Source organism: Dunckerocampus dactyliophorus, chromosome 12 (assembly GCF_027744805.1).
Source record: "Dunckerocampus dactyliophorus isolate RoL2022-P2 chromosome 12, RoL_Ddac_1.1, whole genome shotgun sequence".
NCBI classification, from domain to species: Eukaryota; Metazoa; Chordata; class Actinopteri; order Syngnathiformes; family Syngnathidae; genus Dunckerocampus; species Dunckerocampus dactyliophorus.
Window position 1 is genome coordinate 2872034 of NC_072830.1, and position 22026 is coordinate 2894059.

The 22026-nt window shown below is 45.0% G+C and overlaps 1 protein-coding gene across 4 annotated transcripts; it reads right to left on the bottom strand.

The window, feature by feature from the left end:
- Nucleotides 1-1046: 1046 nt before the first annotated feature.
- On the bottom strand, nt 1047-18926 carry rtn2a (reticulon 2a). 4 transcript variants are annotated; one of them, XM_054794285.1, is made up of 10 exons: nt 18714-18838; nt 18341-18394; nt 16905-17438; nt 13708-13896; nt 9572-9779; nt 5078-5216; nt 3653-3722; nt 3516-3562; nt 3344-3402; nt 1055-2127 (listed from the first exon to the last, which is right to left on the bottom strand). In XM_054794285.1, the coding sequence occupies exons 1-10, from the start codon at nt 18742-18744 to the stop codon at nt 2052-2054; spliced, it is 1407 nt and encodes a 468-aa protein (XP_054650260.1). In that variant the 5' UTR covers nt 18745-18838; the 3' UTR covers nt 1055-2051. The 4 variants fall into 4 exon arrangements, with proteins under 4 accessions (XP_054650263.1, XP_054650260.1, XP_054650261.1 ...); XM_054794286.1 differs by having other exon boundaries at nt 1056-2127; nt 13708-13893; XM_054794287.1 differs by lacking the exon at nt 18714-18838 and adding an exon at nt 18863-18926 and having other exon boundaries at nt 1057-2127.
- Between the last annotated feature and the right edge of the window lie 3100 nt (nt 18927-22026).

Below are 22026 nucleotides of genomic sequence, written 5' to 3' on the forward strand. Positions count from 1 at the left end.
GCCAAAGATACTTTACTATGAAGGGGCGGGGTCAGTCTTGCTTTTATACCGTGTTAAGCCCCGCCCACTTCTCCTTGGCGTGCAGTGGTGCAAGCTGTCACGTTTTGGATCACAGTTATTAAATTGCAACAAGAGAGGGAATAAAATACCGGAGCACAGAACATTTTGTGATAAGCCACCACTGTTTATGACCTGTCATTTCAGGTGCTGCCAATGTTAATATAAAACTGACATTTTGATTGCTTCTACGCAGGCCTGTGCGTGCAAGAACGTCTCGAATGACCGTTTTAAACGTACACTTACAGATTCTCACACACACCGACGTATTTTAACACAGCCAAGGAACAACTTGATCTTATTGCGGATCACGGCATCGTTCCGAGTTTACGATAGCAAATTTAAACTAGTTTTGTTGTTGCTAGGACATGTTGACTACTGGGCCTTTGTCGCCCTCTTGCGGCTACGAGTGCTAACTGATGTGTATATTGTGTATTTTGCACACACGTCACTACCAAAATATCAGTTTAACAAAATTTGTCACAGCAAGTCTTCCAATAATAAATATAACATTTTAGTGAGTTGCAATTTTATGAAATGTAATACTTTCATAGGAGTTATGTGGGAGGTATATTTTTACATTCAAGAGAATGGGATACAGTACCTGTACTAGGAAATCCACATCCACATAAAAAGACCACTGCATCTTGTCGCCCTCTGGTGGCTGAAAGGCACAACTGACCCAAGAACACCATCAGGGAAACACTTTTTCCATCGACAAACTTAAAAAAATATACAAATACGGTATTTATATATCTCTTTTCTAACAATTTATTATTATTTATTTTAATTTAATGTATTATTATTACATTATTATTATGTATTACAATTGTTATAGCCATCCACTTTCACATTCACACCTATTGTTAATTGGTATGGAAGGTCTCCAATTAATGTAACATTAGGTTGTTCTAATTGCAGTATTTTATGTATCATGTAGATTCTTTTTTATGAATTCCAGATGATTGTAGTAAATAATTTTTTAACTGAAATTGTAGGCATATAACATTTGTGAGACAACCGTATGATCTGCGTTGATTAAAAACATTACATGTATTATTTTATCATTATCATTATCTGTATTTTGTGATTGGATGACAAAAAAAGACACATTGCATACATAATAAAAAATGAAGTTGCTATAGCTTTAAGGAAAGTAAAGATGAGGCTTTGTGTTCAATACAACACTTTCACTATCGTATGAGATGATTATGTTCATCGGGATGCAAACTTAAAGGAGACTTGTACTTGTTGGGTGACTATCCTGAACAATTTTTATTATTTCTCAAAGTGATTTTCACCTCCAAGATAACCGTTGTCATGTCATCGCAAAGGCATCATACAAAAGTCTATGGCTAAAAGAAGGGAAGTGGTTCCTATGACGAGGGCCAGCAAACATTCAGGAGTTATTGGCATTATATAGACTAAGAAAGGCACCTGCTCTTACATCTCCTCTAAAGTAAACACATCAATGTCTTCTTTTAACTACAATGAAAACACATTTCATTGATGGTCAAAATGTGATGGGAGGAAAAAGGAAATAAAAAGTTGAAAAAGAAAGATGAAGTGACTTTAATTGCTTGTTACACGTTCATTTACCGCTCTCAAACACGCACGCACACACACACACACACACACACACTCAGTCATGACAATGAATAACTAAATGAATGACCCCTGTATTTTTTGTTTTTAGGTTCCACCCTAACACCTCACCTCCCTTTCCTAACTTTGGTAAGTTTCCACTTCCTTCCATTTGGATGACAGCTTTTCAACTGTCACTTTTGGACATTTAAACCCCACATGTAAGTTATGAATAACTTCAACACAGTTAATAGCACATAAAAGTACCGCATGTAAACCCTCCAGTTAAGTAAACGCCTCCCCGTCCCCCACTCCTGGTCTGGTGGAGCTCTCAGACTGCTGGGTAAGACATCGCAGTGATGGCCCGCAGCTTCTTCTTCCTCTTCTTCAACATTGACATCCGTGAGAGTTTATTGGCCTTTAGGCTTGGCAACGCCCGGGGTCGTGTCGGGAGGAGGGCCGCCACCATGGGCCAGTCTTTGTAGACTGTGGGAGACATACGGGTTTTCACAATCTCATGAAGGAAAACCCCCCTTCCAGCATGGACATGATACCACATCTGATCCACACCATGCACAGGCTTCGCTACACATCTTAAAATAAAGCTCGAGACATCAGTGTCCTCCTGTTACACTCTCTTAATGTTACGTTGTTGTATATGCGACGCTGAAGTTGGCTTCCGATTGGGGGAAATTGAGGTCTAGCCCTAGTGGTTTTCAAAGTGGACCAGGTCTAATATGGCTCAACGGCTGACGACACAGATAAATGTACCTTTACTGGATTTTCACAAATGGAATAAAGGTTTCATAAATAACTAATTGTGTTTTTAGGAATCTTTGGGGTTTGCAGATTAATCCAGTCCAGATTTGAGAAGACTAGGTCTCATGGTTTTTGAAGTGGACCAGGTCTAATATGGACTGGTGTTTAAAAAAAAAACGACGAAATGTGCCTTTATTGCATTTTCACAAATCAAATAAAAGTTTCACAAAAACAATAGCGACTGTCAGTTAAAGGCAATGTCTTACCTAAAATAGCTATAATGGTTTCACATTAAGAAGTGTCACAAAAAAACAGACCACCAGGAAACAGACTAAACTGCTGGTTACGCCCGTTCTACCTTACAACTTCCCTCAAGTGGCGAATCGGAAGCCAACTTCAGCGTCGTGTTGTATGATATCTGGCATCTACTGTGTTTGACAAGGGCACAGCTCCAGTGTATATGAAAAAAGTACACAATCGTGATTCTTGGAGAGACACACTAAGGGACCTCAGGGCTGCCCACGTAAACTCGCTAGCTAGCGAATAATCGCAAGCGAACTAGCGACACAATTTCGACAAATTGTTAAGGTATGTTTCAAATACACACATTCTAAACAACTGATTTATATGTTGAAATTAGCACTTCAACATGATACAAACGAGCTACATTAGCGTTAGCAAGTGACTTACCGGAGGACAGCTATTGACGGCGCACCAATTATCGCAATGCATTCTGGGACACGTAGTCACATCAGTGACGCACTTGCTACACAAGCACTATCTGACCATTTTTGACAGAAACTCTGGCCTACGGTTCAAATAAACAATTTAGCTGCTTTTCATACAATGAAATGATTTCTACTACAAAGCATAAAACGTGATTAAAGCAGACAAAAAAAGGATAGTTTGTTTCCGTTTTGCCACAAGATGGCGCTGTACTCACAAGTCCTTAACGTTGTCAATTTGGGCCTGGATTTTTGCAATCACCCGGTCCACTTGCTCCTAAAATATTATGAAAAAAACATGTATACACAAAAAATTACATACAAAACAAACTGAACGAACGTGTTCAATAAGCAAATAAAGTTTAGGACACTGGGGTTAAAAGGGATCACCTGACGCTGACGGTAGAAAAGCGGCAAAGAAAAGAGAGCGATCACACCTGCAAAGGGAAGAAAAAAAAAATGTATAAAAAAAAAAAGACAAATTGAACTAGTTAACAAATGAATGACTTTCTGGGGTGAGGTGTTACCTATGATGAGGAGGGTGAGGCCATTGCACAGATCCCCAAGGTATGTGATAAGGTACAGCAGAAACAGCAGCTAAACGAGAACAAACAGTTTAGTTCTCAACATTACTTACTTGCTTAACACGCTTGAGCCAAGCTATCAATTCCAAAAGCGCTTCTAGTGACATAACGTGACACAAAAATAGTAGTGGCATCAATGGTGACGGTTTCTCCCTTCATCTGCCAGCCACTGTCACTGCTATAGAAGAACTCCATCTTATCCCGCGCCATCTACCCATGCCTCCTGCTCCTCCGCCGCCTGCTTGTCATGTCACATTCCCAACAGGTCAGGGTTGACTGTAAGGTCCTCAGGTTTAGGCTCATGTAGCTCACACACACTCTAATTACTGCTAATGTCCTGCAGCCATCTCCATGTACACAGCATGCGGACTCAATATAGAAAGAAAGATGGACTACTTGCTCGTAGCTACAGCTACAAATGCCTTAGTTGCAGGTGACCACACTGTATCCCAATCGACATCTTGTCGAAAATGTCATATAGGGGCATATAACGCAACTAGATGAGCCCTCATGACGCAAAAAAAGAGAACAAATCTCGAAAAAAAGTGAAAATATTGTGTTTGTCCATCTGTTTGTTACATAGTAGACTACTTCCTGGTTCATGGAGAACAACAGACAGGCCTCTACCATTTGCCTTATGGGGAACATGGAACACTTATTGTGAAAATGTGCCACCGATCTACTCCATTTTGTAAAAATCGCTTGTGTAGTGTTTGCGTAATCCTATCAACTAACAACAACTAACTAACTTCCACACATGGTGGAGACGCCGTATTGGCCCGAATATAAGAACGCTGTAACTCTTAGACCAGTGTTTCCCATACATCCATTTATTTGTGGCGGGCCGCCACTAATTCATTTTGACCGCCACATGTCAATTTGGCGCTGCCTATTAAAAATTCTCAGAGCTTATGCACGTGTTTGCCGAGGCTCTTATCCCAAAAAGTCCCCCAAAAGTCAATGCAGATGCATCATGATGCAAATGAGGGGACGATGACGTCATCTATCCTAAAATAGGGCAAAATACTGTAAGTATTCCACGTTATCATTTTTCCTTTACATCCCGTTATTCACATATGCCACGTAACAAGAGTTCAGCGGTGGACAAACGGCTATAAGTACTAAAAGTTTAATATGAACATGTTCCTTTCTAAATCTCCTGGTGTCACATGACTCCCACAAATACGTCACGATGAGTGACAGTTGCCGGCAGTGACAGCGGCCAAATTTAGCGAGCCAGCGCAATGAGATGGGCACTGCTGTCGCACCCAATGATGGAGGGCATCGCCGCGGATGGCGTGGCAGATGAATGTGAGAGGACGTCCGATTTAGAGGATGCAGACATGCGCATCAGCCAGCTTTTCTCACCTTCAGAGATTCAAAGAGGTTTCCGACAAAAAAGAGTCTTTTCAGACTGTCCACGGCAGACAGAGTCGTGACGATGAGTTTCTGCATGTGCAGGTCCGTCTGCTCGCCGCTCAGGCTGATGTCCTTGTCCAGGTAGGACCTGACACACACATGCATGAAAAGGACACAATCACAAACTGGCACGTTGCATAATTACCGCTACAGGTGGTCCTCTGGTTACGCACAAGTTCCTTTCCTAGACTTTGACCTAAGTCAAGTTTTTGTCTAAGTCACTCACGCTGTACACAGAACACATGAAGGACATAAAATCCATCCACTTATCCAAGGTGGGGCCATGGGGTCAGCAGCCTAAGCAGGGAAGCCCAGACTTCCCTCTCCCCAGCCACTTCGTCCAGCTCCTCCCGGTGTATTCCGAGGCGTTCCCAGGCCAGTGGGGAGACATAGTCTCCCCCGAGGTCTTCCCTGAGGTCTCCTACCAGTCGGACGTGCGCTGAACACCTCCCCAGGGAGGCGTTCGGGAGGCATCCTGACCAGAAGCTCGAGCCACCTCATCTGGCTCCTCTCAATGCGGAGGAGCAGTGCTTCTACAAAGAGTTTCTCCCGAATGACAGTGCTTCTCACCTTATCTCTAAGGGAGAGCCCAGCCACCCTACAGAGAAAACTCTTTTAGGCCGCTTGGACCCTCCATCTTGTCCTTTCGGTTACGTACCAAAGCTCATGACCACAGGTGAGGGTAGGAACGTAGATCCACCACTAAATTGAGAGCTTTACCTTTGGGCTCAGCTCTCTCTTCACCACAACGTATGATGCAGAGTCCGCATCGCTGCAGACGCTGCACCAATCCGCCTGTCCATCTCGCTTTCCATCCTTCCCTCACTCGTGAACAAGACCCCGAGGTACTTCAACTCCTCCACTTGGGGCAGGATCTCATCCTCAACCCGGAGATGCCACTCCACCCTTTTCCGGGCCAGAACCATGGACTCGGACTTGGAGGTGCTGATTCTCATCCCGGCCGCTTCACACTCTGCTGCCAACCGATCCAGTGAGAGTTGAAGGTCACAGCTCGGTGAAGCCAGCAGGACCACATCATCTGCAAAAAGCAGAGACCCAATCCTGCAGCCACCAAACCAAAACCCCTCAACGTCCTGGCTGCACCTAGAAATTCTGTCCATAAAAGTACTCAACAGAATGGGTGACAAAGGGCAGCCCTGGCGGAGTCCAACCCTCACTGGAAACAGGTCCGACTTATTGCGAACCAAACTCTGACACCGGTCATACAGGGAAGGAACAGTCCGAATTAGCTGGTCCGGTACCCCAAACTCCCAGAGTACTACCTACAGGGTTCCTCAAGGAACACAGTTGAATCCCGTCTCCAAATCCACAAAACACATGTAGACTGGTTGGGTAAACTCCCATGCACCCTCAAGGACCCTGCTGAGAGTGCAGAGCTGGTCCACAGTTCCACCACCAGGACCAAAACCACACTGCTCCTCCTGAATCAGAGATTCAACTATCAGGTGGATCCTCCTCTCCAGAACCCCTGAATAGACCTTACCAGGAAGGCTGAGGAGTATGATCCCACCATAGTTGGAACACACCCTCCAGTCCCCTTTTTAAAAAGGGGGACCACCACTCCGGTCTGCCAATCCAGAGGTACTGCCCCCGAGGTCCACAAGATGCTGCAGAGTCGTGTCAACAAAGACATGCCAAGGCATTAAATACAGAAATAAAATGGTAAATGACACAGTAATAGCAAATAAAAGCTAACCTTTACATCTCAATCACCGCACTGCTTAGTTATTACTGTTGCTTTCTTAGGGGCGGATCCTTTAACATGCTGAAGGATACTGTAGCAACCTGTCTGTGAATGTGACATGAGCCATGGCTGTGTGTGTGTGTGTGTGTGTGTGTGTGTGTGTGTGTGTGTGTGTGTGTGTGCTGGAGGAGGACGGCTGCGTGCAGAGAGGACAATTTGCTGATGTTGTTTTGTTTTTGCGTGAGCCGCACCTAGTGTGTTCTTCCGAGGTACAGTAACTACTTCTCCGGCAAATCTTTGTTTACAAACCAAAATAAAGTTTTTAAGAAATTATGGGAGCGAAACGAACCACGAAACAACGTAAGCAAAGGTCCGCCTGTATACAGTAGTCCCTCGTTCATCGCAGTTAATTGGTTCCATACCTGACCGTGATGAGTGAATTTCTGCAAAGTAGGATTCCTTATAAATGAAAATTTTTTTCGTGTTAGAGCATAGAAAACCTGTTTACCACCTTCTAAATACAGTTTATAACATCATTAGAGCTCTCTAGACAGGAAATAACACCCCTACAGTCACCTTTACACTCTATTTATTTATTGGTATTAATGTCTCTTCTGTTGTTGCTTCATTTATTGGTATTTATGTTTCTGATGTTCTTATTCATTTTCTTGTGTTTTTCTTTCTTTTTTTGGGAGAATGAACAGAACAAGAATTTCATTGCACAGCAGAACTACCTGTTTTACTGTGCATATGACAATAAAACCCTTGAATCTTGAATCTATTACCCAATACAGCAGACATAACAAGACTCGTGCTTGTGTGTGTTACTATAAATGCATTCCCTACGGGACATTGCATTCCCCATAAAAACATAGCCCGTGTTTTATGAGGGATTTTGATTAGGGATTACTGAGTTAATTCAAACCCGCAACAAAAGCCTGTTGTTCCGGCGATCATGTCTGGCGTTTGTGCTTACAGCACAGACTGACACCTAGACACCGGTGTAGAATACTTTTATCAACATCTTTGAATGCATCTTCTGAATGTCTTATAGATGTATTTTAGTTCATTTCAACAAAAAATATGTAACATTTGCCTAGATATGCATACTTTGTGACTGATAATAGGCTCTAATTAAGCACAAAACAGCATGCTTTATTCATTTATTTTTGAACAACCGCGATAGAGTGAAACCGCAAAATCTGAAGCGCAAGTTCTTTGAGCGAGGCCACATGAGCCAGCAGCTGCAGTCAGCACACAACATATGCAGTACGACCGGCTGACTTCCCAGCAACCGCGTCAACGATGCCAGCCAACGACTTTCAATGAAACACGAGCCACAGCTCAGCGGACTACGTTTGCACTTGCAGGGTATGATGCCCAATTTCGATTTTTTGTTAAAATGGTCGTTCACATTACCAAAAAAATGCGACTTGTCAATATGAACGCAAAGTGTCTGGGAAGTGATGTGAATGCGCGAAAGCATGACGTCACACGCATTTTCACGTGTTCACCGAAGTAAAGATTACGGCGGCATGTGCGCTCTTCGGCGCGTTTTGGCAATTTCAAGGATTTTGTGCAACGGGAGTCAACATTTTCTTAAACCAAATGATCCTGTGCAGCAGATTAAGAAGAAAGACGGCAAGAATTACGGCTATTGCAGTTTGTGGAGAACTTGCTGCAATGTCTGTCACGATAATCGGTAAATTGATTAATCGAACGGTAAAAAAAACAAGTGGATAATTATGAGCCTTCGCTAAACTGACGTGTGCGTGTGCGTGTACGCGTGTGTTTCATCTGTTCGCCTCTCTATGCCACACAGGCTGGATGACAAGAGGGTTCACTCTGCATCTGTCTGTGCACATTGGTTCTATCGTGGAATGAACAGAGAGAGCGAACCCTCCTGTCCTCTCACTCAGCCTCTTTGTGGAGGCGGGGCTACTAGCGAGCAGACCCAGGGTTCTAGCAACAAACCAGCCTTGTGAGAAAGCATACGCTAACATGAATGCAGGCACAGAAGTGATGGTCTCTAAGGCGAACGCCACAGCCCCGACGGAGCGGCGGAAACAATCCTCGTAGTCCCGCTGAATATTGTGTGGGAGAAAGCTTCACAAGTCTCTGCGTCCACATTTTCCTGGGAAGAAACAGCCCCTCCCGCAGCAGGAACTCCGGCTGCCAGGTAAGAGTCCTCGCAACAAACGATAAAACAAATGTAAAGGCCATCACAGTGAGCTGAGGGAAGCGGCGTATTTTATGCCATGTAATTAATGAAAAAATGCTGACAAAATCGTTTATTGACGATAATTTGTAGCACAATTATCGACCGGCAAAATTTGTTATCGTGACAGGCCTAGCTCCGAGGAGCGTGTGTGTGGCAGGAAGCGAGAGCTGCTTCGCTAACACTTCAAAAAAATAATTTTCGGATGACAAGAAGAGCTTTTGGCCACATCGGCGAGTACCCTTATCAAAGTCTCAAAGGTGGGATATATGCGACCCGACCGTTCATGCAGGGGCATCGCATAGATATCAGATGACATACGAATGAGGCCTGAGTCGCCTTTGAAAACATTGGAACTGTGCTGTTCAGATACAGGTCACGCATGAGCAAAAAAATCTGAATTGACCTGCAGTGTGAACGGAGCCTAAGACATGCCGACTGACAATGAAATGTCTAATAGGTCCCAAATAACAGACATGTCCATACCAGAGACAACTTCAGGTGGCCATTAATGACTTACTTGAAGGGGTGTACTCCGTCACCCCAGTTGAGGATGTAGAGGATTTTGTAGTATATGCGCACTGAGATGGTGACGCACATGATGGCCAGGGACGCCGTGGAGACCACTGTGATGACGTTGAGCTGGAACAGGCATAGTAGGAGTACCACTAAACCTGTCAGCACCATGCCCGTTCGCTCGGTGTCCTTCCAGTAGATCAGGTCCATCACTGGGAACAAAACGGCATTTTTTTTTTAAACATCCTGCTCTGTTCTCACAGGTCAAGCAAAGGCTGCTGGGATTCGTAGCTGCTGCCTCCCCCATGGCAGCCCTCTCGTTGTTTTCTAAGTAACGCCGAGTCTGTGGCAAGCAGGCTAGAGACACAGCAGGGGGCGACGTGATGAAGAAGAGAGGTCTTTGCAGCCTCCGACATGAGAACCCTCGAGCAAGCTAAGAGGACACGTCAGGCTTCAAAGCTGGGGCTAAATTTAGCCCTCAGATGACAGAGCCAAGCAAGCGGTGGAAGAGCATTTAAATCACGGCACCTGCTGCCAGGCGTCAGGCTGTGAGCAGCACCCACTTTTTTTTTTTTTTTTACACCCGCTTGGTTTCCCCTCGTCGTCACCGGGCAACAGCTGCCCTGGAGACTGTAGGCTGTGTCGGAACAGTACACAGTTCGTGGTTCTTTCGTCTATTCTGTGTATTTTCCACTCAAAATCTACTCACAAAGCAAATAATGACGCTAAACTTTGACAGTACTTCATGAAACATGCCGGATGATTGTCCACCAGCGGGACGCCCTATGTCACCCTGCACACTACTTAGGAAAGGGATTCTCAACTTGTGGGCCGCAGACAGCTACTCAAAAATGACAATATAATGCAAATAAAAATACAGTTAAAATAATAAAAAAAACTTAAAAATGTGTAATATACAACTGACTTGTAAGTAAAATTAAGCAATATTTAAGTCATCTTCCTCCTTGCTACATACCGTAAATTGTGGTGTATGAGCCGCACCCACTAAATTTAGAGGACAAATATATTTATTTATTATTATATTTGTACAAATATAAACCACACCAGACTATAAGCTGCACATGTCCACATCACTAAAACTACTCATTGTTTAAATACTAAGCCACTCAATATAACAGTCATTTGACAAAGAACACTAAACACATCACACAGCAAATTAACACTCAAACGATATCCTAAGTAATATACAAACATGTACCAATACGAGTTAAAATGGGGGGGAAACTATTTTAAAGTTTTCTTATAACACTTTACGTCGAGCAAAGCATTTTATTGGAAATGGATGAATGGATGGATGGACGGCACTGCAATGCTGCCTCTGTCCACCAAAGGGAGCCAGAGGGCCCCAGAAACCAGGGGGAGGCTGAGCTCATTGCAGCGCCCCAGCAGGCATCAATGAATGCGTTGCTCAGACACAATGCATTATGGGAAAACTATAACTAGTTTCGCTTTTTCATTTTAAACTCGTATTGGTACTTGTTTGTATATTTCTTAGGTATAGCTTTTGAGTGTTAAGTCACTGTGTGATGAGTTTAGTGTTCTTTGTAAGATGACACTGTGAGTCAGACTTTTTTATTGAGTGGCACAGTATTTAAACCATTAGTAGTACTTCTGAAGTAAAGGAGGCGTCACGAGATTGAAACGGAAGTTACGGTACACAAATATCTGATTTGTGGTGTTATTTAGTTCAAATTTGACATTTCATTTCGATTGCTGAAAAATTTGCATGCATGCAGTTATCATTTTCCTCCTCTTTTCCTTAATGAAACTCCTAATTAGGAAACTAAAAAAACTAAATTCCTAATTATGTGTGTGCTGATGTTTAAAAAGATGACATAGTCCATGAAAAAAAGAATACATTTGCTTTGTTTGACTTGAGTAAAAGTGTGTTGCTACTGAATGATCACTGGAAAATGTGGCTTCCACAATGAGACCATTTGAGAAGCCCTGCTGAAGAACACGTTGTAGGCCTGGACTGTCCGCAGAGAAGATTATTCCAAAATATCACAGCACAATGATGTTTGTGGCTGTGTCGTGTGTGTGTGGGGTGGTCACAGCAGATGACAACTAATTTTGGGACAGAATAAACACTGCGATCCTGATGGCGTCTCAGCTTTGCCCGCCTCAATGCGAAATCAGAGCTCCTGAAGCGTCCCGAGACCAACTGAAAACACTAACTTCCCTTCTTAACTGCATTCAACACTGCACCTGATGAGACCACAAGGACCCTTTCTGAGCAACAATAAATAGAACATTTCCAGGTAACCTGCCTATAACTAGTAACGACCATGGAATATAATAACATGTGCGTTGCCAAGACAACACAGCTGGCACAGTGACACCACAACACCAAGGTGCCAACGCTACACGACATCATTCTACTTATTCCAGCCACTGCTGCTACCTCAAACTTAGGTTGAATGAATGAACGGTGAAGCTGCAGCGCTTGAGGAAGCAGCTGTTTCCAGGGTAATTCCACACACATTCCTCCCAAATCTTCACCCGGCCAAATTGTAAAGACGACAAAGAAGCTTTTCTCCCCCCACACAACTCAGTTCTTCTTCTTTCTTCTCGTTTCAGCCGAGTTCTCACCTTTGCTGGCCATGTCGGTTGCCGCGTCCAGCGCTTCCCCTCACACCCTCTCTTGTCCCGCCGTGCTCCCCTCGGGTGCCCCCTTAGAGCTGTTTTTGGCCAGCCCCTGCCTGATCAGCGGGAGCCCAAAAATAAATCTTTTTCCCGCAGCACCGCCCACAGCTACCACTTCTGCCTGAAGAAGCGGGTGGGGATGGGCCTGGGGGGTTAGAAGTGAAGACAGCAGTCACCGCCGTGGCAAATTGCTGGGAAAATGCTTAGTGTTGCTTTAATAATAATAATAATGGATTTGATTTTTATAGCGCCGCACGGTGGCCTGGTGGTTAGCATGTTGGCCACACGGTCAGGAGATCTGGGTTGGAATCTCCGTTGGGCATCTCTGTGTGGAGTTTGCATGTTCTTCCCCCGTGCGTGTGTGGGTTTTCTCCGGGTACTCCGGTTTCCTCCCACACTCCAAAAACATGCATGTTAGGTTAACTGGAGACTCTAAATTGTCCGTAGGTGTGAATGATTGCTTGTCTATTTGTCCCATGCGATTGGCTGGCGACCAGTCCAGGGTGTACCGCACCCTGAGTGAGGAAAAGCGGCACAGAAGATGGATGGATTTTTATCGAGCTTTTCAAGGCACCCAATGCGCTTGACAATGAAGTGAAGCCATTATTCATTCACCCCTCCGTCACACACTGGTGGTGGTAAACTACATCTGTGGCCACAGCTGCCCTGGGGTAGACTGACGGAAACGTGGCAGACACGACAGTGACTGGGTGGAGGGAGCGAGGATGGAACCGCCAACCTTCCGGTTTTTGGATGACCTGCTCTACCTCCTGAGCCACTGCCGCCCACTGCCTGCATTTAGAGTTATGTCACCGCGTCAAACCTTTTAAAATAGAACCATCTGGGGAATTTTTGGAAGCTACTGGCAGGCACAGGGAGTTAGAGGCGAAGTGAAGAGCTAATTCCACCAAGTATTTAAAAAAATACATAAAATCTCTTATTGGTCTGACGTGCGGTAGCAGACCCCAGCGACAAAGCCGGTAGAAACATGACGCTCCAATAGATTAATGTGTGCTATTTATTTGGGACACCCTAAACTCTTGTCATCATCTTGACTGCACATTCATCAAAAGTCTGGGGGGTCACTTGCACACCCCATCCCCCCCTCACACACGACACACCAAAATAAGACTGCAGCTCTTTTCTGGCTGACTGGTCCACTTAAAATGCCGCCAAGCTGGAAGACAGGATGTTATCTTGCGCTGTGCTTTCATTTGCAACAACAACAAGCTAGCGCCAAAGGCCAAACAATACACTCTCAAGTGCTGGCGTGTGCGAGACACCTTCATCCCGTGCCAGGAATACATTCCACACAATCATTAGGTTACTATGGAGACATGATGCAGAGGCAGGACTTTTCAAGGGTGAGCGTCTGTCTTAGCTCGGCTCGTGAAGGATCAATGTGAAATCTGATCGCTTCCATTCACGAGCCAAGTAAGACGTGGCCACATGAGACGTGAAAGGCTCAGGTACCTGCTATGTGGGGGCTTTCTGAGGGCTCGAGGGCCGAGCACGGATACTGGCTGGCCGGCTGTTCCTGAGTGTTTTGAGTGACGGTGGCAGGCGACGAGGACACGGGGCCGGTGGGTCGTTGGGGCTCCTTTGTCGTGGTTTCCCCGCCGACGGGTGACTCATGCTCAGGGGCTGAGGTCGTCGCTGCTGCTGGAAAACAGAGTGTGACATCACTAGCACAATGACATCATAAAGGATGCATTTATAGCACTTTTTAACTTGAAGGTACAACAATATTGTTTGGCTTTTCTAACAAACCTCTGTATTGGTCCCTAGTCCAATAAATGTCCATCCGATAATAAATAAAATTGGAAAAATGGGCTTGCAAAATACTTTTAGGGTAAGACTAATCATTTGATGTGGTTAAAATCAATGTGTGGTGTGATTTAGAATATGACTTTTTTTTAAACAACGCAATAGTAATTTATTGACAGTCCCTAGTATAAGCAACCAGCAGTTAGAGCGGCACTTCGTGCGAGCTCCCCGCACCATGACACAGCAGTCAGGGCACAGTGAGGGGGAACTACCGCTGTAGCTACAGAGCCCAACATCCGACGTCCCAACGTGAAACCAACTTCACCACAGTACACCACGGCCATGTCTGCATGGTGGTGTTGCGTTTCCTTCTTCTTGCGAGTGGCGGGAGTCGAGTGGCAACCAGCAACCAGCAGCGGCTGGATAGAGCCCACGTGACCACAACAGCGTGTGCTAACATTTTGTGCAAGTTTTCTGCAGCGGCACAGAACCAGGGAAGCATAAGCGCCAAAGTCGCAAAACTGCGACAAGCAGATTTTAACAAGCCATTTCTGGAAATATGGTGCCTCATGTGGTTAACACTTTACACCAGGAGATGGCGGACATCTTTAGCCTCAATCTGAGCAACATTTGTGGGCTTTTCTATGCATAGTTTAAACGTTTATAGACTTTGAAGCCCCTTGTGCATGACAGTCCGCACGCAGCACACTTGAGCCGATTCTTTGCTAAACCGTGTTCGGGGTGCCAGGAGGGGACGTGGGGGGTTGTCAAAACACCACTAACGGTGAGTGGAGTAGGGGGAATGTAAAAAAAAAGGCGGAAATAGCGGCATACGTGGTACCATCCGTGGGAGACTCTGCATAAAATGCACTGCTAATAGATGACATGACAATAAAATGACCTGGATGAATGACAATATAGGCATAATAGATCGATAGATACTTTGTAACTATCTATGTAATAATAGCAGTAATAATAGCCGTTGAGGCAGCAGTGGTGTTCAAGATCCTGCTGTAAATGACGATGATGATGGCTGGGTGTGCTTGAGAGATGAAGAAGAGTATCACAAGTGGATCAGACATTTTGGTGAGCCTGTTGGGTATCATGGAGACAGGGATCTGACACATAATATGCACATGAGATGAGTACATTTACTCCCATCGCAAACGTTGGGTCATACCCATGATTTGTCTCATTTACAGTATGCCTTTATCTCTGACCATTTTCAAGCTGCAACCTTTAAATAGTAAGGTCAAAACTGACCAAACTCATCACGCATTTAAAGCGGCATTACACGGGACACTCCCATGGGCAGTCATCAGCTACAACAACAAAAAGAGCCGGCCCCTGTCGGTGGTGACTAAAGTTGGGTTTGAATGCTTAATTGGTAGAGCAGTTGGTCCAGAAACCGTAAGGTTGGTGGTTCGATCCCCGCCCCCTCACCCTGGGAAAGACACTTCACCCACCTTGCCTCCAGTGCTGCCCACACTGGTGTATGAATGTTTGCTGGTGGTCGGAGAGGCCGTAGGCACGAATTGGCAGCCACATTTCCCTCAGACTACCCCAGGGCCACTGTGGCTACAGATGTACAGTAGTACCTCGCATAACGTAAACCTCCTTTTACGCAAATACCACTGAACGTAAATAAGTTATGTAAAGCTTTTGCATCGTATTACGTAAGAAATTCCATATAACGTAAAGCGTCAAGTCAGTGGAAGTTCAGAAATTCTATTTGAATAGCTCGCGCGACAGAGAGAGAAACATTTTCCATGACTAACAGTGTACACTTGGTGACGCCTTCTGACGCTTCACGCTCTCATTGGCTGATTATCGGGGCACCGCCTATGCTCTCATCTCATTGGCTGATTATCGTGGCACCCCCTACGCTCTCATCTCACTGGCTGATTTATACAGCACGTACGTGAGTTTGTGTGAGACAGGCTTCTCCCTTCAACCTCACTTCCTCATCGTAGTTGCCCTTAAACTAGTTGATTGTTTTTGTTTTTCAGTTTTATTCATTTACAGTAATATTTATTACCTTATTTTATATTGGAATGTTACTCTACTATGTTTATGCAAACGTTTTCTAATATTTTCCCACCATATTTGGTGGACTTTGAATATTTTGAAGGGCCAAAGGGGTGAGTTTGGGAAGATCTTGGAACGGATTAGGCTATTTACATGTATTTTACGCTTCGTATAACGTAAAAACCCTATAACATAAAGGTTCTCGGAACGGATTATTTACGTTGTAGGGGCGTCTACTGTCGTTTACCACCACCAGTGTGTGAATGAATAAAGCGCTTTGGGTGGCTGGAAAAGCGCGATAAAGTTATTATTATTAATTGAGCACCGGGAACCTCGCTATATTATGCCTAGCCGCCACTAGATTGTGGATGAAACTATACCCCGCATGCTTAAAATATTAAAAGGGTGAGATTTTGTCATACCTACTGTTGCTGATTATTGTTCTCTGTTTGAGTAATATCACTTGATCACACCTTTTCTAACCTTCCACACTACAAAATAAGTAATGAAAGCATGTATGATTCCTGCTGATATATTCAAGGCAGCTATATCGGTATCGAGAGTAAAAAAATTGTATCGGGGCACCCCTACTACAGTGTGAGAGAGTTTTGTGATTTCCCACCGCCTGTGAACATAACGTGTGTCCTGACTGTGTCTGCAGCTACGTGCAGAGAGGATAGCTGAGTTTGCTGATGTTGTTTTGGCGTGGTTCTCCTGACTGTAGCCTGTTTTGCAATGAAGAGCTTGTTGAAGGACCACCTCTTGGTCATCCTTACAGGGTAGATGTTACAATACCATCTTTATCCTTGATGATTGTCGCAAGAGTCAAGCAACTGAGACAAATTAAGGCCATTTGAATGAAATATTTGTCCTACCCGGAAGTATCTGCGTTTGCGATGATGTGAAAGGAAGCGGCTCAGTCTGGGCTAAACTGCTCTCCTCACTTTGGATCCCCGCATCACCCTCCAGGCTCTGAGGAGATGGCTGCATGGTTATGGTCTCAGCTCGCCTCCTCCGCCTCCACCTCGGGCTTACTGTCCTCATCTCCACCCTCTCCTGCTCGCTGCTTTCCGACGCCTCCTCGTGCTCATCACTCAGGAAGCCGTGGGGGTCCCAGTCCACGTCGGGGGAGTCCAATGACGTATCCGGGGTGTCCATGCGCGCTATGGAGGTGCGACTCCCCCGAGGGCCGACCCTGCGCCTGTCCCGGTGGCTCCGCGATGCCCCCACGGCCTCGGGCTCAGCAATGGCGATGTAAGAGAAGGTCAGCTCGAAGGAGTTCTGACGCGGCGTGCCCCAGACGGACGGGGATGATGCCAGAGTGTCATCGTCGTCGTACCCCGCCTCCTCGTCCTCGGACCACTCCCTCGCTGTTTGCAGATCGTACAGCTCCGACTCCTCATTACCACCTGGAGAAAACATCAACTGTGCTTTAGGATGGAAATGAACACAAGTATCGGGACACACTCAGGACTCAGGCATGTTGGATCATTGTATGCTTCCAACTGTGTGATCTTATTCCTGCTGCCATAAATGCGTGCGTGGATGAGATTAGTGTGAAAGATGCCCCTCAAATATCTTTTGGATGAACTACGAGATGGTGAGCCAGGTTCCTGCAGACCTTGTGTTGTGTCTCACATGACTGCATGTGTTTGCCAAACTGAAGGGTGCAGAACACGCACCCCTACTGACTTGCCTGTGCTATTACTTTTCTATCAAATACATCACTGATGGTGGCGCTGTTATTAAATCCCGGTTTGACGCCACAAGTCGGAATGACTTGATATTTCTCACACAACTAAAGCACTGTACAAAACAGCCATCGTAACTTTACGGTGTTTAGCCAAATCACCACGAAATTTGGTACGCACCATCAAGGGACTGACAAAGACGTGTGTGTAAAATTTGAGCGAGACTGGTTGAAAAATATGGCTGCCTTGAAGTAAAACATCTTTACACACCACTAATTGTCCATAAGTCATTGACTATTTGTATAATCATGATAGAACTTGGAGGGCTATCTGTATTACATGTATGCTAGCATGTACTTCAAAGCATTTTAACCACAATTTGTGGTGGTGAAAAAATGAAGACACTATTTGTGCCAGCTAAAATAACTAAAGAGGAGTGTTTGAACAGAAAGTGTTGCATCTAAAGCTGGAAAGCCTCTTTAAGATGATCAGAAGAAAAGCTTGCCATCACTTGTGGATCTGCAGTGTGAGCTGATGCTCGTGTTTCATTGTTGTGCTCAGTTTTCAAAAAGCAGCAGCTCTTAGTCATATGTCAGCGTGTCAGCGTGCAGCTTTCATACCGTCAGTGCATGGGGGTGTTGAATCTGGAGTGGATGCCACTGAGCCATATTCCTCTGGAAGACAACAAGGGCACAATATTTTGTTACTGGGATGTTAGTCATTTCAAATAATACATGCCTCCAACACAACAGGCGAACAAGGCAATTATGCAAGTTGGCAATGATGAACATCATTGTGTGCCATTCAGCCATGTGTTTATTAAAGAACGGCTCAGAGGAAAGGAGAGTAGGCAAGATGAAGAGGTGGGGGGTGGTGGAGGGCGCTAACACATACAACGCTCACAGTAGCTAGAAATAAAAATACAGAGAGCACAATGACAGATGCACAAATATGCTCCTGCAAGGGAAACAGAGAAAAGAAATGGAGACTCACGGCAGTGGGAGAATCCTAAAACCTGGCCCATACTCCATCAAGGCATCGCTGAGCCCTCCCAGCCTGGAAGACACCACCTCCCTCCCTCCCTGCACCCTCATGTGATACTGGTAGATCACGTCGTGTGGAAAATCCTCCCCCTCTCTCACCCTGTCGTCCTTCTTCTTGCCCGCTGCCTCTGCGGTCCCTTGGTGGTCTGTATGAGCAGCTTCCTGCCTCTGGCCGCCCCGCCCTGACTCACTCCAGCATCCCCCTCCACATCCTCCTCCTGCTTGCTCTCACATCATCATCGCCATGGCTGCAGCGCTCGTTGAGTACGCTGCAGTGAGCAGAGAGAAGCCCGGCCGCCTGGTCCTCATGGCTGAGCCATCTGAGCACCTCATGGTGGGGGGGGGAAGAGAGAAGACGTCAATAATGCATGAGATGCAGGGGACACACAGTATCTGGAGTATGTTGTATATTATATCCATTATATCCACAACATGTCCGCATTCTAGTTTGTGTTACACAATGGAGCATGTTAATATGTTTACACATTTACTAGAAAGACAACAAACATTTCAAAAGTGCTGAGTTGAGAGTAAATACTGTAATATATTATAAAATACCACAAGGGGGCAGTGTTTAGCTGTGACTGGTGCTTCTCATGAAGGCGCATGACTACTTTTTCCATACACACTGAACCAAATACTATTACTAATACTAACATTTCACATATTGAAAACAAATCTTACAAAAACACTGAAGTGTTGTTTTTGCTCCCATTTGTCATGAGCTCAACTCCAAGATGTAGAACTTTTTCGATGTACAGTGTTCCCTCGCTCCATCACGGTTCACCTTTCACGTACAGTCAAACCTGTCTTAGCGGACACCTGTATAGAACGGCCACCTGCCTATAGCGGCCACTGGAAAAAAAATCCCCCCCCCCCGCAGAAAATTTACGTGTTATAGACACTGTGTATAGCAGTCACCTGTCTAACACGGCCAGCGGCCACCCATTTTGTATCCCTTGGTCAATATCTGACCGCATATAGCGGCCAAATTACAGACTCAAGCAGAAGCTTCATGCACGAAAAAGTTTCGTTTTTTAACCAATGAAGCCGTCGTGTGTAGACTTTAATTACTGAGTCGTAGCTCAGTCACAATCATTCACAAGATCCACACAAACTGTCAGTTGTTCCACATAAAAAAGTGACACTGTTTATTTCCTGGTGTGAGACAATGTGCACTGGTCAATACTGTAATGCCGCTTGTTGTGGGGAAGGAGAGACTCACATCGCCGATGCACTTTAATCGCTTGATTAACAGCGGAGAACACTGCAGGGCTTTACACACAACATAAACACACTTCCCAACTCTCTCTCTCACACTCACAGCTAGCACTCAGCCTAGCTCTCCTGCTCGGGACGCCCACCGTCACTGCCCAATGAACTAAAGCTGTAATGACACTCTGCCGTATAAAAAGTAAAATATTAAAAACAAACATAACAAAAGACAATACTAGCAGAGCTTTGTTCTGTGGGTGGTGGAGAATAACAAGCCGAGTAGTGCTTTACAACTTTTATCCGCAGTCCCACAGTGCCCTCTACAACATTCAAAATGGCCACCAACCTGCCTATACCGGCCACCTGCCTATAGTGGCCACTTTTGCAGTCTCCCTTTAGTGGCCGCTACAGACAGGTTTGACTGTACTTGCTGTTTTTTGAGGGGGGGGGTTACAGCGTATGATGGCCCTTTAAGAAGAATTGCATTATGGGAAGCTGAGTGTTGTAGTTCTGTGCTTTAGCAGGAGGCAGGGTCTCTTCTGCGTCCTGACTGGCTAACACCATTGTCAATCAATCTCCTTAGTCCTTAGTCCTTAGTCCTCCTTAGTCTAGTCACAGACACCAAACTAGCTGACCATGTGAGCTGCTTGCTAACCGCCAATACTGTAACCACTAGAAGAAACAGAAGAAGCGAACTGCGTGAGGAAAATACGAGGACAAGAGCAATATGTTTAACAAGGATACAAAAACACCACAGTCTAACGGTGCCAGGATCAGTGGCGGAGCCAAAAATGTTTTATTGGGGAGGCCAGGTGAGACCATTACTCACACAGGGGTGGCAGTGAGCCGATACCTGAATTGTCTAGATGGCTAGTGGGGTGGCCGGAGAGCGACCAAGGGTGGCCACAGCCACCCCGTAGCTCCGCCACTGCATAGGAGTGAAATACACGTGAGTCACTTAATAATTTGTGTCCAATCTAGTAGGTTGATCATTAAAATTCAAAGGAAATGTGAACTTCGAGAATGTTTCAACAAGAGAGAAGTGTGAGAAAATGTTAATGCCTGTCTGAGAAAAGTGTATCAAGTGTATGGTGAGGGCTTTTCCAGCCTTAAAACATATACAATCATTGGAAACAAATATAGTTGGCTACTTTGTGGATTTCATTTATTGTGGGCTATTTTGGGAACCAATCCCCTATGATAAACGGGGGAACATTGTACACAAAAGGCCTCTCTCTCAAATATGTTAAAAAAATTATGGTACAAATCTAAATATTGTTCACAAATCTGTTAGTGAGCATTCATAATCCATCTACCTCACAGGTGTGGCAGAAGCAAAATGCTGATTACAAAGCTTGATTTTTTTGCACAGGTGTGTGTCGTAGGTTGGCCCCAATAAAAGGACAAGCCAAAATGTGCTGTTTAACTGTATTGGGAGGGGGGGGGGAGAGAGAGAGAGAGAGAGATGTGGGGAGGTCCAAAAACCAGTCCGTATCTGGTGTGACCACCCAACACAGTTAAACTGCACATTTTGGAGTGGCCTTTTACTGGGGCCAACCATCTCGATATGCCACACCTCTGAGTGGGCTGAATTATGAATGCTCGATAACACAGATTTATGCCAATATTTGATTTAGATGTTTTAAACTGTGTCAGGGAGTTACAGAAGTGCAAACGACGACAATAATATACTTTTTATATGAAATACAGAGCACACCTGCAACTGACAAGGGAGTAGCCCGCCTCCTGCTGGGATAAGGTGCGCCTCACCTCGAAAGAAATAAGCTGAATGAATGGTAATTAATGCAGAGCAGCGATTCAATGGCTAAATGTGTCGGCTAAAAGAATGAAATGCCTTGATTGCCCAAAGCCGCAGCATCTATGATTGTGCACACAGTGCGACAGGTGCTTTCTAGGATGTCGAATATACTGCCAGTTGTAAACCTTAATGAAGTATGACTCATTTAGCAAACGGAAAGATACGGCTCCTTGTTTGTTTTCATTAAAATGGTGGCTGTGGGGGCAGGCAAATCTTTCAGCTGACTTCT